This window comes from Rhinocladiella mackenziei, assembly GCF_000835555.1.
Source record: "Rhinocladiella mackenziei CBS 650.93 unplaced genomic scaffold supercont1.2, whole genome shotgun sequence".
NCBI classification, from domain to species: domain Eukaryota; kingdom Fungi; phylum Ascomycota; class Eurotiomycetes; order Chaetothyriales; family Herpotrichiellaceae; genus Rhinocladiella; species Rhinocladiella mackenziei.
Genome location: NW_013550603.1, coordinates 2,446,540 through 2,462,266, shown reverse-complemented (window position 1 = coordinate 2,462,266; position 15,727 = coordinate 2,446,540). Strand labels below are relative to the sequence as shown.

At 49.6% G+C, this 15,727-nt stretch overlaps 4 protein-coding genes across 4 annotated transcripts; 1 reads left to right on the top strand and 3 right to left on the bottom strand.

Moving 5' to 3' along the window:
* Positions 1-133: 133 nt before the first annotated feature.
* Positions 134-5,680, bottom strand: Z518_02680 (uncharacterized protein; the record flags this gene model as incomplete). Its single annotated transcript, XM_013419707.1, has 1 exon — positions 134-5,680. One exon carries the CDS (start codon positions 5,678-5,680, stop codon positions 134-136), a length of 5,547 nt encoding a protein of 1,848 aa, XP_013275161.1.
* Positions 5,681-6,032: 352 nt separating this feature from the next.
* Positions 6,033-9,065, bottom strand: Z518_02679 (uncharacterized protein; the record flags this gene model as incomplete). The annotated part of the gene is made up of 1 exon (XM_013419706.1): positions 6,033-9,065. One exon carries the CDS (start codon positions 9,063-9,065, stop codon positions 6,033-6,035), a length of 3,033 nt encoding a protein of 1,010 aa, XP_013275160.1.
* Positions 9,066-9,897: 832 nt separating this feature from the next.
* Positions 9,898-12,406, top strand: Z518_02678 (uncharacterized protein; the record flags this gene model as incomplete). The annotated part of the gene is made up of 2 exons (XM_013419705.1): positions 9,898-11,731; positions 11,778-12,406. The coding sequence occupies 2 exons, from the start codon at positions 9,898-9,900 to the stop codon at positions 12,404-12,406; spliced, it is 2,463 nt and encodes an 820-aa protein (XP_013275159.1).
* Positions 12,407-12,905: 499 nt separating this feature from the next.
* Z518_02677 (uncharacterized protein) lies at positions 12,906-13,238 on the bottom strand (the record flags this gene model as incomplete). The annotated part of the gene is made up of 1 exon (XM_013419704.1): positions 12,906-13,238. The coding sequence occupies one exon, from the start codon at positions 13,236-13,238 to the stop codon at positions 12,906-12,908; it is 333 nt and encodes a 110-aa protein (XP_013275158.1).
* Positions 13,239-15,727: the final 2,489 nt, after the last annotated feature.

Below are 15,727 nucleotides of genomic sequence, written 5' to 3'. Positions count from 1 at the left end.
CTGGACATTCAGGGGCTTCCTCTATCCCATATCAATGGACTTCTCTCTCGGTTCATTATTCATCTCATCATTTCCCCAATTCTCCATCCCGTATGAACTCAGCCACACTTTCCTATCCTATCCCTTCCGACATTTACACCTCAAAAACATCCTCCCCTACCATTTCTCTAACAATATTCACCCACCTTCGCACCTCGGACTCAACCTCCTCCTCATCATCCTCCAGACTCTCATTAACATACACCATGGTCTCACCACTACCACCTACTCCAACACCTCCGCCACCTTCCGTGTTGGTGCTCGTCGTGCCCACGACGACATTGTTTACCCACTCTTCACCGACGTCCTCGGCCTGCGTAAGCGCCAGCTGCGTTCGGATCGCGGCTAGTCGCACAGCACTAGAGCCGTGGTGGCGTAGTTGACATAACTCGTGGTTTAGCGCATGGTGGTGCGCGGGCGTATCTTGCGTCGCGGTCGCCAGCGAGACGAGGGCCGGAATCACCATTGTCGACACCGTATTGCGCAAGGCCTTGAGCTTCGCGGATGATAGCTTTAGGGCTGCTACGAGTAAATTGAAAAGAGGTGAGAAATGGGCTGGGAATGCGAAGAAGCCGTCGGCGTCGTGTGTCATGGCTGCCGTGAGGAGGTGCAATGTTGATTCATACAGCGCAAGCGAGGCTTCTGAGACCGAGGCACCTTTATCGCCCGTGGCGTATTCTTGGGTCACGGAGCGGAGAATCTCGTTGGCCGCGTCGAGTATGTAGCTTGCATACGAAGTCACGATACTCTTGAGTGTGGCAAAGAAGTGGCCGATGAAGTTGAATAGGCTCGTTAGTCGTGCTGTCTTTGCTTGATCAGAGTAAGCGACGGAGAGATCGGAACCCTGCATCGCCCAGTCAATCCAGCTTTCGAAGACGGGGCGGAAAGTCGTGTCGTTGAGCTTGTAGATGAATGTGATGCCCAAAGCCTGAAGCTTGGATTCGATTTGCTCGATGACTTCTGCATGGAGGTTGTTCTTGTCCTCTTCACCACCACTCGACGCACGTGGACGTCGGAGGTCCAAGACTTGTAGGACGAATGTAGAGACTGCATCTGCGGAGTGCGCGACTGTGGATTTGGAGTTCCGCTCAATGGCCTGTGAGAGTAGGTCGAGGTACTCCATTACCGCTTCAGCTTCGATCTTATCTGAAAGAGCTTTCCACACTTGATTTAGACCTGTCGCAATGCTGACCAGATCGATCTTGTGCGCGAGAAGATTCAACGTCTCTGTCCTAGATTCTTTACAGGATGCTTCCAATTTGGCTGTCGATGACTGGTAGGATGTGTGTAGTATCTCCGCCACATTTCCATCCGAAATCATGAATGGAACGTGAGAGATGAAGGACGAAATTAGCGCGAACGCGGCATTGTGCAGTTCCGCATTCCAGATGTCGTCTTTCAGGCTCGCTTTCAAGAGATCCAAGACGTTGGTCATTGCTGGCGGCACAATAGGAACTGCTGCTTCTTTGAGAACTTCCATCACTGAAGCCAGGCAGAGAAGAGACATGATTTGGGTCCTTGAATCTGGGGATTTGAGACCATATTCCCTGTCGATGAGCAAGGAGACAGTGGACAGGATCGCCTCAGGACTCTTGCGACCATAGATTTCGACAACTCGATCCAAACAAGTGATTGCGGCGTGTCGGAACTGCTCATCCTTGGTGGTTGTGATGACCTTCTCGATCGTGAGAAGGATAGAGATTGCCTCAGATTGGGTCTTGGTATCTTTCGGTGCGTTATGTTGAAGTTGTGTGGCCAGAACTCTCAGTACAAGAGGTTGGAGCTCTTGATCTCCGACTTGTTCCATTTCCTGCAAAAGGTCTGGCGTGATATGCAATAATTCTGCCAGAGAAGGTAGTTCAAGCAGTGCACTCAGACACGTCTTGGTCGAGGAGGTCAAAGATGGATGGCTGGCCTTTTGGTCCTTCATCATAGCCAATAATTTGGGAATGCAGAGTTTGAACTCGGTCCACAATAGTCGTGTTTCAGCTTCGTCCGTCTTGCACATTTCCTTGACTTGAGACTTCAATCTTTTCGGCTCAAGGAGCTTCGAAGCAGTTCTCAAGAGGACTAATGCTTCACGCTCTCTCTTGTCATTCTTACTAGACCTGGTGATGTCTAGTAATGGTTCGGCGTTGTGAGGATTTTGGGAAAAGATGTCCGTGACTAACTCGATGATCTTTCTGAATGTCAAGAGTTGGGTTGCAGCGGATGAAACACCCATCAAGCTGGACAGGAATGTCGACATATCTTGATGATGTCGTCTGGAGGAAAGTAATGCAATTATTGCAAATGAGAAGTCATCTGCGCCCAGTCGGTTCAACAACCTCTGGTAAAATGCCACTCGGCGGTGTTGAGGAACATGATCGTAAGCGGCAACGAAGCTTGAGAGGAGACTTGAAGTAGAGTGGACTAGGTTGCTTGCATCCTGCCTCTTCAGAGTGCAGACCAAAGGTGGAATTATCTGATCTATTGCTTGGTTGGTAACATAAATTGATCGTTCATCGTCTTTTGACAAGATGTTGTGACCCATAAATGTAAAAATTGGCATGATGGTGTGCAAAATTCTATCGGGGACCAAAGACGCTAGAGATGCTGAGAGGAGTAGAGCCGTGGCTTGAACCTGAGGATTTTCGGATGATCGAACACAATCGATGACTAAGTCGGCACGAATGCTGGACATATCAATATTTGGTTTCCTTGAATCCCGTGCCTTGTCAATGATAGCCAGGATACTGCCCAGGCACAGCGTGAACAAGTATGGAGATTCTGACGCGCTCTTGTCTTTAAGTCGCCTCAAAGTGATGAGGACTTCGAACAAATTTCCTAACAGCTGAGGATGGGACTCAGGCTGGGAATTTTCGACAATCTCAAGCGCAAATGTCAGCCTCGAGCCTGCGACGTGCAATTCAAGCATCATTTCTTTCGGTATGCTTTCGCGGCCATGGCTTATTCTGCGTCTTTTTTTGGGCGGCACCTCCATCTGCATTTGAGCCAGACCAGAACAAGCGTGATCAAGTAGGGTGGCAAGTACATCGGTGGAATGCGTGACAGAATGCAGGACATGACGACTTCCTCTCGCGTGAGACGGCGTGTCCGAAAATGACATATCGAAAAGGCGTACCGCTGATGAGATTTGAGACTCATGGCGCATTTCCTTCCAAATCGCAGCGATTCGACCAAAAAACGCCTCGATTAAGTCCAATCTAGGCTGAAGCTTTTCTTCCTCAAGCATGGCAAGGGCGTGTTCGACCGCTTCCTTGTCGCGTGCATTGATGAGCTGGACCATCACCGTATCGATTTGAGGTAGCGACAGGCCTTCCACCATGGCAATGGATGTAGCATCGGTGTCGCTCAAAGATGCCCAATCTCTCAGGATTGGCGTCAGGGCCTTGCTGGTGGTTGTGGTGCCTACCTTGTGAACGTCGATGAGTAGTTCAACGACACCAATTTTGACCCTTGTAAGGGGACAGTTGACTGCACAGCTTGTCAATAGGTCGTACAAATTCTGCTTCAACGACTTCTTCAACTCGATATTCCATGTCTTTGTTCCAGCCGAAAAAGGACGAGACGGGCCATCGAGAGCTATCTGTAATACCTTCCGAATGTGGGAGCCATCTAGAATGCATTCCTCGAGGGTCGGCAAATAGACTTGACTTAAAAGTTTGACTACTTGCAAGGGAGGAATTCGCTTGACATGTGCCATTGTCACACCGTCATACATTGTTTCCGGATCTTTCTGGGTGCTGCTCTCTGCTTCAGAATTCTCTGACATGCACTTTTGGATAGTCGTTAAGCAAGTCACGGTAGCTCGCCTTATCGGTCGTGCGGGATCAGCGAGGAGAACTGTCAAATAGGGCAGCAGCAATTGACAGTCTAATCGAGGCTCTCTCTCGAGCATTCTTGAGAGCATCCGAAGGGCTGAGGCCCGCTCGGAAACTGGAAGAGCAAGGTTCGCAACTCTCAAAAGGAAACTCGTTTGCAGGTCCGAAGGTTTTCTTGTTTGCTGACGCCACAATGCCAGGTCCTGAAATTTAGCCAGATTAGCTTCAGTCTTGTGGCAGAGTTCGAAAACCTGAACAAGTTGATCGAATAGCGTTGAATGATTTGGCTTCAGAAATGATAGTTCGGTAGACTGTGAGGGTAGCACGGCCAACATTTGCTCCGCCTTATCAGGATCTGACTCCGTTTCAGCATGCAACCCATCCACATCCACGAGGTCTGGTTTAATGAGAACAGACGTGGCCGGCTCAATAGTTCCCTCAATTATTGCTTCAACCTCGGGTAAGGATTGGTCTGTCAATTCCACGGCTTGGTAGAATGTAGACGACAACGATGCAGACTCGTTCAGCTTCTGTAGCAGCCGAATTACATGGGCTCGGATGGCTGACTCGAGAGCATTCGTGGAAGATGTATTCTGGAGTTTCCGAAGCAAGACGGCAACAAGACCGCTCGACGATGAGGGTTCAAACAGCTCAAGGCTTATATCAAAAACCTTCTCGACGAATCCAAATCTTGAATTAAGATTCGAGATTTTCAGTCCCGTGAGCGACGAACGAATTAGCGATTCGCACAATGCATCCACAGGAACCTGTGCTCTCAACTCGAGAAGTCGGCCTTGCAAATTGCTGATCTTCATGAAACGCTCAAGAACATCTTTCGAAACCTTCTTCTCCGTCTTTCTTGCCACGAGAATGCACAAACAAGCTAAGGTGGATTTCGGATCAACTTCGCCATCGGTAATGAACGGTGAAATAGCCTTGACTAACGAATCAATCACACGGTCTTCGAGCTCGGAGTTGCTCGACAAAACCAGAGATATCGTAAAGCAGCTGAATGTCAATTCGGCGCAATCTTTGATTCCCAGTCCTTCGCTGAGCGCAGGAAGGATCTTTAATAATGCATCTTCCAACCGTTGTTTCTGAACTTCCTTTCTGCCGCTCTTGACTTGATTCAGCCTGCCTCTAACCGATTCAACGACGATACTGCCCCAGAAGCGTAGAAGTTGTGGGTAACTTGCGCCTTCCTGACAGACACGGAGAGTGTGATGGTTGAAGACCGAAAAGAAGGCGTCATCGTGTGTAGCGGTGTACACCAGTGCGTGGCGGGGAATGTTGGCGGCGACTTTGTGATAGGGTCCAAGGAACTTCCATTCGCCCGTGATCTTGTTGGCCGGAATAATGCTCAACACGTTTCGAAAAACGGGTGCCTCGTGATGGGGAAGGAATGTCAGAAGAAACGCCCTGGTATTGTAAACGTGCACGCGGAACCTTCTCACAAGCCATTCCACTGCTCTAACGCCAGGGCGGAGCATGACTTTCCCCCCCAGAAGTGCAAGACATCGTTCAATGACGACTCCGAGAGCCTCATTTTGCGTCTTGTTCAATTGCTCTCTGTCCTGGTTCTTGGCTTGTGGGCTGTAGAGATTCTGATCGAACTCTCGAAGTCTTGAGTCTAACCGACACAGCTCCTGGAAACCATCGACGCATATTTGATATACAGTCTCCCAATCCTGTTGGACGGCTAGATTTCGTTCGAAAATGAGGGATTCGCCATGGGCGTCTCGACGAGCACGGAGGTCTAACTCGTTTGTCGAGTTTGCGGCGATGGTGCGTAACTGCGCCGCGAATGTCGTGGTCATTGCCGGCAGATTGCCACTAGCAGGATTGCACTACTAACAAATCGTGAGAAAACTGCATCTGAAATGCCAATGGCAATACTTGAAAGACCGTTCACAATTTAGTTCTGCGTCGCAAAATTGAGGCCGCAATAATCACTTTTCACGCTGCCATGAGAAAATATAGTTGGGGGAACCGTGAAGGTGGCGGAGTTTAGTTCGGGTTTAAACCATGCCAAGACTGAATCACAGCCTTGCGGAGTGCTTTCCCTTGTCGGGTTGGCAGCCTTGCGGATTATCAAACGACCGAGGCGGGTGGTGCTGCTCAGCCTTCGGAGTTCAAGGACTCCTGCCAGCGATTCATGGTTAATTCTATTTACTTGGAATCCGGAAGGCTATCTGAGATATCAATATGCAGTCTCAGACCCCTTTCCACCATGCTTTGATACACTTGCTTTAAACCATCATCTCCAATCACGTCTCTTAGAACGCGCTGCCCAAAGGCAAGCATATATAGTTCTTTAGCCCAAGGGCATGCCCGAAGAGAGGCGTAGAAAGATTCAGCAGCCGATTTTTTCCTCTCGCGTTCTCTCTTTTGATCCTTGGATTCGGTGCTATGTCTTATTCGATCGTCGTCAACCGTATTGGATAATTCCCACGAGACATACGCCTTCCAAATCTCAACACTGTGATGCCCCGGGGACCCTTGCTCAGTGGTGCGTTTGAAAGCCGAGCGAATGCTGTGATTTGTGCTTCCAGAATAGGAAGGTCTCTTGAGTTCGACCAGAAGATCAAGTATGCATGGAATGATACTGCCTCTTGCATCCTTAGTCCAATCGTGCACTCGTGCTTTGGATTCAACTTGGCGCAATCTGTCAATGAGTCCAGACTTCTGGGTATAGTAATGACAGAGCAACTGAAGATAGAAGTTTTCGGGAAATCTGGCAACTGATTCCATCAATATGGCACATATCTCCCTAGGCCTGAAATCTCTCCCAAATGTGGTTGAATGTGCATGAAGGAGACTGGCTCGTTGTACGTGCACTCTTTCCACAGCAGGAGACACCGTCGCTGGCGGACCGGTAAGAAGCTTGAGGAAATTGTCATAAGTCTGTAAGGTACTCTCCAGACGTAAGTTATCATTCAGGTATTTGTGGATGGCGAGAACGTCAATCAACTCTGGTAAAACGTCAAATCGACCTCTGGACACAAGATTATCAAATTGGGATTGGATGTACTGTTCTACCCTGATCTGGGTGGCAACCGACGGCTTTGAGCTCTCTGCGTCTTCTTTCTGGAGCTTATTCAAATCAATTTGGGTGTCCGTGACCATGGTCAACAAGACTTTTGCCTGGCGGTATTTCTTCCGGAACATGTAAGAGTATGCCCAATCGCGAAACAGTGAAAAGGTCCTGCTCTCGGCATCTTGGTTGAGCGAGCTGCGCATCGATAGTGCTGTAGACCATACCCTTTCTGCCGCTTCGAAATTGCCCAGTTGACACTCAAGCTTGGCATACGCATTGTAGAGTCTCAGGCTATCGGACTTGCACTTGAGAAATGATTTGGCCAGCTTTCGGGCGGATTTTGGGTCGATATCAGCTTCGAAAGCTACCACATATTCCATCATTAATTCGTCGGGTTGATTTTGAAGTTTGATTGCTGCTAACTGGGAAAATACGCGGCGAGCAAAGTGGGAATGGAACCCTGCAGGCTTTCTCGAGGGAGACAGAACACCAGGCGGCAAAAACCTCACTTCCTGGAAAACAGGAATGTCATGTCGAAAGTCCTCTGATAGACCACCGCCGTCTTTTGGAGTACCCAGAAATAGAGCGGGTTCTGCTGTGGCAGGAGAGTGGCTGTAAACAAAGGGATCGCGCGTCCAATGCTCTGTTTCGGGGAGATGAGAGACTCTTGGGAGCCCCAAGAAGAGTAAGAAGGCGTCTTGAAGCATTCTCAAGCCGTGGTCTGTGAGTGGGGTGAAGAGAAAATCTTTGATGTCTGAAAAGAGAACAATTCGGTAAGGGTCGTCTTCGTTCACATCGTCCAGAGATCTTGCCGGCATCCCTGCATGTTTTTCGAGATTAGACTCGGCAGATGCCCAGGTGTCAAAATCCAAACCGTGGATCGGAGACCGAACCTCGTCAGCTTTGGGCTCAAGGTCGGGACTCATTTCAGAACCCCACCCGGTTGCACCCTCCTCGCCTATCCGAGAAACTTCACTTCCCCAGAACTGACCAAAAGATGATAGAAGCTCTTCGCTTGTTAAGTTGGCCGGCCGAAAAAAGTTGTATTCGAGAAGCGCTTGCCAAATTCCGATGGAATGCTCAGTGAATCCACACTGCCACAAAAACAATGTTGCACGCAGCAGAAGATAGACACACTGTGCGTCACGAGAACGAGCAGGTGAATCCCGGAAAATTCGAAGACAGCGTTTGTAGACATTCAAACATTCTTCAAAGCTAAACTTGACAGCATGACTTTGCGCGAAGTTTAGGTAGAGAATCCACAGGTCAAAGGAAGAGTCATTGTCGAGGAAAGATTGCCACCGTGAAGCCTGTTCTTCCGCGTTCCAGATTTTGTTACCTTCTTGCATCATTCCCAGGATCAGGGTTTGTCTTCCCTCGCGATCGTTTATGTGTGAGAGTGCCTGCTCGTAGAGAGATATTTTGAGTTCTGCTAGACTCCGGACCGAAGAAGGCCGGAAATCATGAGAGTCATGGTGGAAAGAAGTTTGTTGGTAGTCGATGAGAGCCTGCCATATTTGTACGTCATGAGGTCGTTCCGAAGTGGCATTTGCGAGTTTCAGGTGGTGCTGATGCACAGGATCCTTCTTGAAAGCATCAAATGCATTCTCAGCTAGACGCTCATTTTCGGCCCCTGAGCTCGACCCATAACTGTCGTCTTCTTGGGAATCGTGGCGATCAGCGTCTGCATCTATCCGTCTCCTCTTATTTGGATGGCGGTGTTCAAACCTCAGGAAATCTTTGTGCGGGTCCTCTTCGTCTCCTTCTTCGCGGGAAAGGAGCTTCTTGGACTTCATATCATCATTGAATACATTCGAAAGTAGAGATTGTTTGCGTGATCTTCGAACCGAGTCAAGGTCCACATTTTCGACTTCACGACGAGTTTCCGATCGAGACGTGATGCGATACCTTGAAGGCAGGCCGATCAATGCACCATTACCCGCAGTATGATAGCGTGGAATGGAGCGTCGATCTAGAGATCCGTATGCTAGATTTTGGCGGTCTCCTCTGCGGTCTTCCACAAAATGGGGGGATGGTTCACTCCGTTGGTCCGGTGAGCGAGACTTGAAGACGTCTTCTTGTCTTCTAGGTGGAAATGCAAACGGAGAAGTCGGGTGAGGTGGTTTCGGGCCAGGTCGAGGGGAATCATATTTGGACGAGCGCATGTTCTATGGAGAATTGGCCTACTCAAGCTCTGTCCTCTGTCAAGGATTCGAGAAGTGGTGATGCTAGAAAAGGAAACGATGAGATGTGTGATTGTTTTGACTGCTTAGGCTACCACTCAGTGCGATAACTGATTCTGCCATGGCCGATGAGATGGAAGGCTGGAGGCGGATTGGTGACTTTGAGAGCCTGAGGCAAACCATTTTCAAGTTGAAAATATGATGCCAAGACAATATGTGTCACGTGAGAAAGCTGAATGCCGGTGGAAAAGGGCTGTCTGACGCTCAATTGCATCAGAATCTCTCTGATATGGTCATAGATGTCTTTGTCAGACGGTAGGGCCTTTCAGACCGCACAGTTCTGCGCCCTTTTGTCTTGTGAAGAGCTGAAGCTTTTCCACAGAAAATGAGCAAGATATCAAATTCTCCAGGCTGAAACTGGGGACCTAACGGCATTCATCTGCTGACCGAAACGCTACCGGGTCGTTAAGTAGCACCGACTTGCAGGGCATCAAACCGGCCTGCCCTTGAGATCGCGGACTTCGGTTATCGGCAGGCCCAGAGACAAACCCGCCACCCTCTATTGTCTACGAGCAAATCCATTGGCGAACATCCCCTTCGCTTGCTCTCGAGTACGTCAGGGAGACCCATTTGGCTTTTGCCCCCGAGACAACAGGCGGCTTCCCCGAAATTTGGGATCCCAAACAATCCTGGCCTATGGGTTCGTTTATCCTGCATCTCCAATCCTGGGGTAAGCCCTTTGTGTTTCACGGTACTTGCCATTAGCTCTGGCCACCACTCACTCGAACACTCATCAAATCACTCTTCCTGTTCCATGGACACGCCTTCGAAACGACCTTCGCCTCCCACTGATGACCTTAGTCCGTCTGCGAAAAGAATCAAGCCCCTCTCCGAAGTGCCTACCCAGTACAGCGATGCCGTGCGAAAGAAACTCGCAGCCACGTCTCGGACGGGTCAGGCCTGCGATCGATGCAAAGAGAGGAAGATGAAGTGCGACACAGATCCAGTTGCCTGTCAACCGTGTCGCGTGAAGGGTCTGCGATGCTACACCACCGATCGTGTTACAGGGCAAGCTAGGGAAAGAGGAGAGTCAGATCGTGCAGAAAACGAGCTCATATTCCTGAGAAAACAACTGGCGGCTTACCAGCACAGGTACGGTCCTCTGCAGCGGGTAGAGACCGTCGCTCCCGTGTCTGCGACGCCAAAAGAGTCTCTTCCTGTTGCAATAAGATGTCCTGCAACCTCTGTGCCAGATGCACGCTACATTGGGTGGCCTGCTCCTGATCACTCGGAACCACTTTGTTCGGGCCCTGTCAAAGGTACCCTCGTCGACACTCTCGATGGCACAATCGATATTGCGGATTGGGATTGTGAAATGATGAGAGAATACCCAAAGGATACAAGGAACGTATTCAATTTGTCGAGAACATCCATCACCAACACGATCACAGGATATCAGCGAGTCGAAGATCCCAGGCTCCCTTCCAAAGATGAAGCTTTACGAGATGCCCATCATTTTCTGGTCGTAATGTCACAATATGTCCCCGTGGTCCACAGACCGAGCTTCATGGAACTCGTCCACAGATTCTATGACGACCGGAGTTCGGTGTCAGCGGCGGAGCGGGTCCAAGTGGTGATGGTGTTTGTCATTATCTCCCATCAAATGGCAGTTAGAAACCACCTTCATTCCGCCGAGAAGTTCGAGGATTCACAGCGTTACTTACATTACGCCCTGGGATTCTACCGCGACCTGTTCCATGACCGGTCAATCGCTTCCATGCAAGCTATGGCGTTGATCATTGTCCATTTTCGGACCCTCCCCAAACCGGGGGTGTCTTGGACTTACAGTCACAAAGTCCTTGTGCGTGCAATCGAGTTAGAATATCATCGAGATCCCGATAAGATTGAACTCCCAGAAGGTGAAAACGACCCACTCTCCAAGGAGCTTCGAAAAAGGATCTTCCATTCTATGTTGGCCGTGTGTGTGACGACGGGATGTCGGGTTGGTTTGCCTGCTCCATGGCAATTCCAGCATATTGATTTGCCTCTTCCCAAAGCTCTGAAAGACTCTGAAATATCCAAGCACGGCATTTCTTCTGACCTTTCGGGCCATTGTGATTTCTGGCCCTGTTTACACGTGGCTAAACTACTCCCTCTGTTAACAGAACTTCATAACAACATCATTGCTGTAAGAAAACCCGCTGCGGAATATCTTCGAACTGTGGAAGCATTGAATACCAAGATCATCGCCTGGCGACAAGACTGGGAGGAATCGACCAAATCGGAGCCCAAGCATGTCAATCTCGTGGTGGCGACCCTACTCATTGAAACGTGGGCAGCTGAATATCAGTTGAATCTTCATCATCCCGTATGTTGTACAAGCGATGATCCCGACGTGATGGATCGACGTCTAGATATGTGCCACAAGGCGTCAAAACGTCTCTTGCAAAATTTTCATATCCTATCGAGCAAGTACAAAGGTGTCGACTTTACGTGGCACTCAACCTTGGCTTACGCCACGGGGTTTGGTATCACGCTGTACATCTATAGGAGAAGAATAGCACCAGTAACGATGGAACAATTTGAGGCCATGACGAACGAGTTGAAAGGCTGGATATCACTAATGGCGTATGCAGATCTAGTTATGAGTAAGTGCTCCAGATGCACGACGTTCTCATATTGACACCTTCATAGGAACCGGTAACCATTTGCAACGACAGTTTCAGCCTCGTGTCCAGGCTCTCGAAGAAGAATATCGGAAAGTTTTGGTCGACAATTCCTCGAGACAAACTACTGTTCAAACACCATTTATGCCTGTCAACGGCTCCAACACTCCATCTACCCATAAATTCGAGCTACCTAACTCGCTTCCATATCAGGAAAATCAGAATCCATCAAATCAGATGAATCACCTCCCTCAACCTCTGTACATGCAAAACCAAGTGAGGAATCACAACCAGCCCCAGTCTCCATCGAATCGTCATCCGCCGCAACAGCAATGGCAGCCCCCATTCACCCTCTTACCCCAATCCCAAGGTCAAGGCCAACAACCAGGCCCTACCTCTCCCATATATCCCGCCTTCTCCCAATCTCCCGCGACCGGCCCTTCTAGAACGACACCAACCCAGACAATTCCCACATCGCTAGCCTCTTTGCTCAACGACTCCAACAGTATGTATGTCAGCTACCCGACGTCTCCGCAGACACAAAACGGCCTAGGTGGTGGCGACCCCATGATGAACTTCTCGCCCAGCCATTACTTTGACGGACTTGGGCCCCTGGGTTGGCCGCTTATTACTATGCCGCCAGGACAGCAGTCGTAAGAGGCAGGGATTATGGGAGACATTTTTGATCCTTTATTGGGCTGAATTGTTTCAGATCTATGAATTTTAACAGACGAGCGATAGGAAGACAAGGACCTCTTCCGAATGCAATACCGGGACGAAACATTGTATATTTATGTAGTAGGCGAAGATTGTTACCATGACTTGACTACACTAGACACTGTTTAGCGTGCTAGGGGCTCGCAGCCTCATCCCATGTCACACATATTAGTAGCTGCAAGGAAAGGATTTCTTTATCAGACAGGAAGTCATGAGCTACCATTTTTCACTCTCCTGTCCAGAGTAGATCACTATGATCCTTCCAAATTACGGCATAACCTACCTGACGAACCTCTACGAACATCATATTCATACCACTTACGTCAACAGGCTGTCCCACTGGTTTTCCTGATATACACTGTCCTAGGACATTACGCCCGCAAGATTCGGGAGAGACAGAGCCTTGGCTTGCTCCAGAACAGTCCTGTGGCCCGACACGTCAACGTAGAGGGAACGTGCGTGCACGAAGGCCGAGGTGACGATCAGTAGGCGTGGGGCAATGATGTCGTTGTTGATGCTGTGGAACTTCGACGAGGGGGGAACGGAGGAGGAAGTTTATCGTTGCTAAATCTTGCGGCCCGGTGGGAACTTTTTGCTCTTCTCCGCCCGGAGATGCCCCTGGGCAGGAGGTTGTTGGGCCACGCTTGTAGAGATCGAGGAAGCCGTCGCCGGCGTCCAGGTTGCGCGACAAGCTGTTGTATAACTGCACGCTGAAGACGTCGATATCCTTAAGCAATTCGGAGACAGGGGTGGAGGCGTCGGCCGTGGGCATTGAGGCGCTGTGGTGACGTAGTACGACTTTGACGAGTCGGTTACTAGGAGCTAGTGCAGCACTGATACTAAGGTCGGGATATAGACTGCGTCGGTGGTGACTTCGTTGCCTGGAAGATATTAGTGGGTTTCACTCTACGCTCAAAAGGAAAGGCCATAAGGCTGTATCGCCGTCAAGTTTGGATCCGATCCACCCGAAAATAAACTTCACACTGTATGTGCCACCTTAACAACTTTCTCTCCGCGGGACATTGAGAGATCTCCAAAGTTCCCCCACGGCTGAGCAGAACTTATTCCCTCTGTTCTGGTAGGTAGAAATCTTGCTCTCGAAATCATCTCTCATGCAATCCAGAAGGCTGGTCACCCCCGCTGCTGATTGTGCTGAGTTTGGTGCCCAGCAATTGGATGCCATGTTCAATTCGGGGAGGCCCTCCAACGCAAAAGAGCTTGATGACGAATGCAATGATGACCATATCCGATGGAATTGTCATCGCAGACTTGAGTGAGAGGGATGGCCGGAGTTAGGTCAGTCTGAGAGTAATACACGACATTGAAGTTGTCGGCTTGCGGATTAAATGTAGACGCCTCTGTCGGCGGAAGACTTGTTGTGGTTGTAGTAGGATTCCTTGGAGGCGGTGTTGGATATATGTGGGGCGTTGTGGTGAGATTTGTAATGGGCAAGATAGCAAGCGACGAGGGCCTAGAAGCAGGGAACAGAGGCACAAGTTCTCCTGTGAAGAGAGAAGCTGAATCAACAGTTCTACCGAGCTTCTTAAACTGGCCATGAGGTGAGATAATTGATCTGAGAAATCCGCGGAGGAAGCGATCGTACGATTGGGGCTAGCGGCCTTGAGGATGTTGGTCACCCAGGACGTCCGAAGGCAGCATCTGGGCGAGCGAGACTGGAGTCGTGTTCGGCGAGGTAATCTTCGTGCGAGCGCTGGATGGCCTCAAATGTATCGCGAAGAGAGGCCGCGCATTCTTCCCAGTCTTGCTCGGTGGCGAGGGTTGAAGTGAGAGATATTGTGAAAGAAGACAATAACAACCGTTGTAACCAACGGGTAAATTATAAGAGTGGACAATAAACAATCACTGATAACGAGAGACTTCGACTTACACCCCAAGCATATACATGGCTGGCCATTCCAGGATATTGCCATATATTGCAGCCTTGGATCAAAAACGGAGGGCAGCTGAGGTAATTTTGTAGGGGCTGGAGAGAGCACGCCACTCCTGCGAAGGTTGTGGTGGTCAATGTGTCATTGCACAATGATTCCTGAGAGGGGGTTTGTCGTTGGGCAAATGCCCCCAGGTCGGTTATGATGGTGTGAAAGCCATCTCTTTCCTCGACGTCTCGTCGACTATGATGTTAACGCTGCTTGAACAAGGCATTGACTTGGATTGAATGCTCCCAAGCTGAGACGGCACGGGAAAGGATTGAAGTCAAGGCCGGAGAAATGGATTTTTCCGAATCCCCTAGAAGGGATAAAAAAAAACAGTCTGACAAGTCGTCAGTTTTCTTACAATTTGGTTCCTCGCATATTTGTGGAAATTCTTAGACTGTCAGACAGAATGATTTTCCCCTCTCACAGTATTTCTTTTTTTCTTCCTCCTATCGTCAAATGTCCTTGATTTCGGACCATTTATGACCATGTAGCAGACAGTCTCTCTGGAAAGAGCAACTATCTGTTCAAGTTCAAGAAATGAAAGGGAAATGTCTCTACGGCGCCTAAGCTGGAAGCAGAAGTCGCGGGCCTAGTGCTTCCGCCTTTTCATTCTCTCTGACTTCAACTCGTGGCTTGGATACTGACACTGACCTTGCGGGTTTGAAATTTCCGCAGTTGTTCGTTAAGGTGGCACTGCTCGCAAGCTGGCGGGGGCCGCAACCAAAATCCCATGTATCTACGCGGACCCCCCTCGGAAACCTTGATATCAATGGCCTTATCCGTTGATTGTCCGACTTGTCCCGCTCTGATGCCCGACCCATCGTTGTGTGCATATGCAGGATGCCTAAGTCTGACTCGACCCTGCATACTCTCCGCCTTTAACCGCTCTACGACGTTCGGGGCAGTTAAAGAGAAAGGTCCTGTGGAGATACACACGACTCAAAGCTCAAGTTATTCCTGAACTCGGCATTCATCTGCGAGGAAAAATTCTCACAATCATCAGGATCAATGCGTCAACCCACCTTCCTCACACTATACCGAATTAACTCGGCGTCCATCCTATAAGCTGGCCCAACAGGGACTTTGGAGAAGAATGTCGGCCGATCATAAGCGGAGAAAAGGTGACTGTTTGGCTGTGTCCAGGAGAGACGATATTCAAAGGTGGGCGCTAGGTTTGGGGGAACAGGTCAATCCAACCACTGCAAGGTGGACCTGAGGTTCTTGCAGCCTTTCTAATGCAGGTGCAATGAAAAACTAAGCCAGGACACCAAACCTCTTACATTGTGCTTGATTACTTTGGCTGCATGCCGCGCGAGTTCAACGG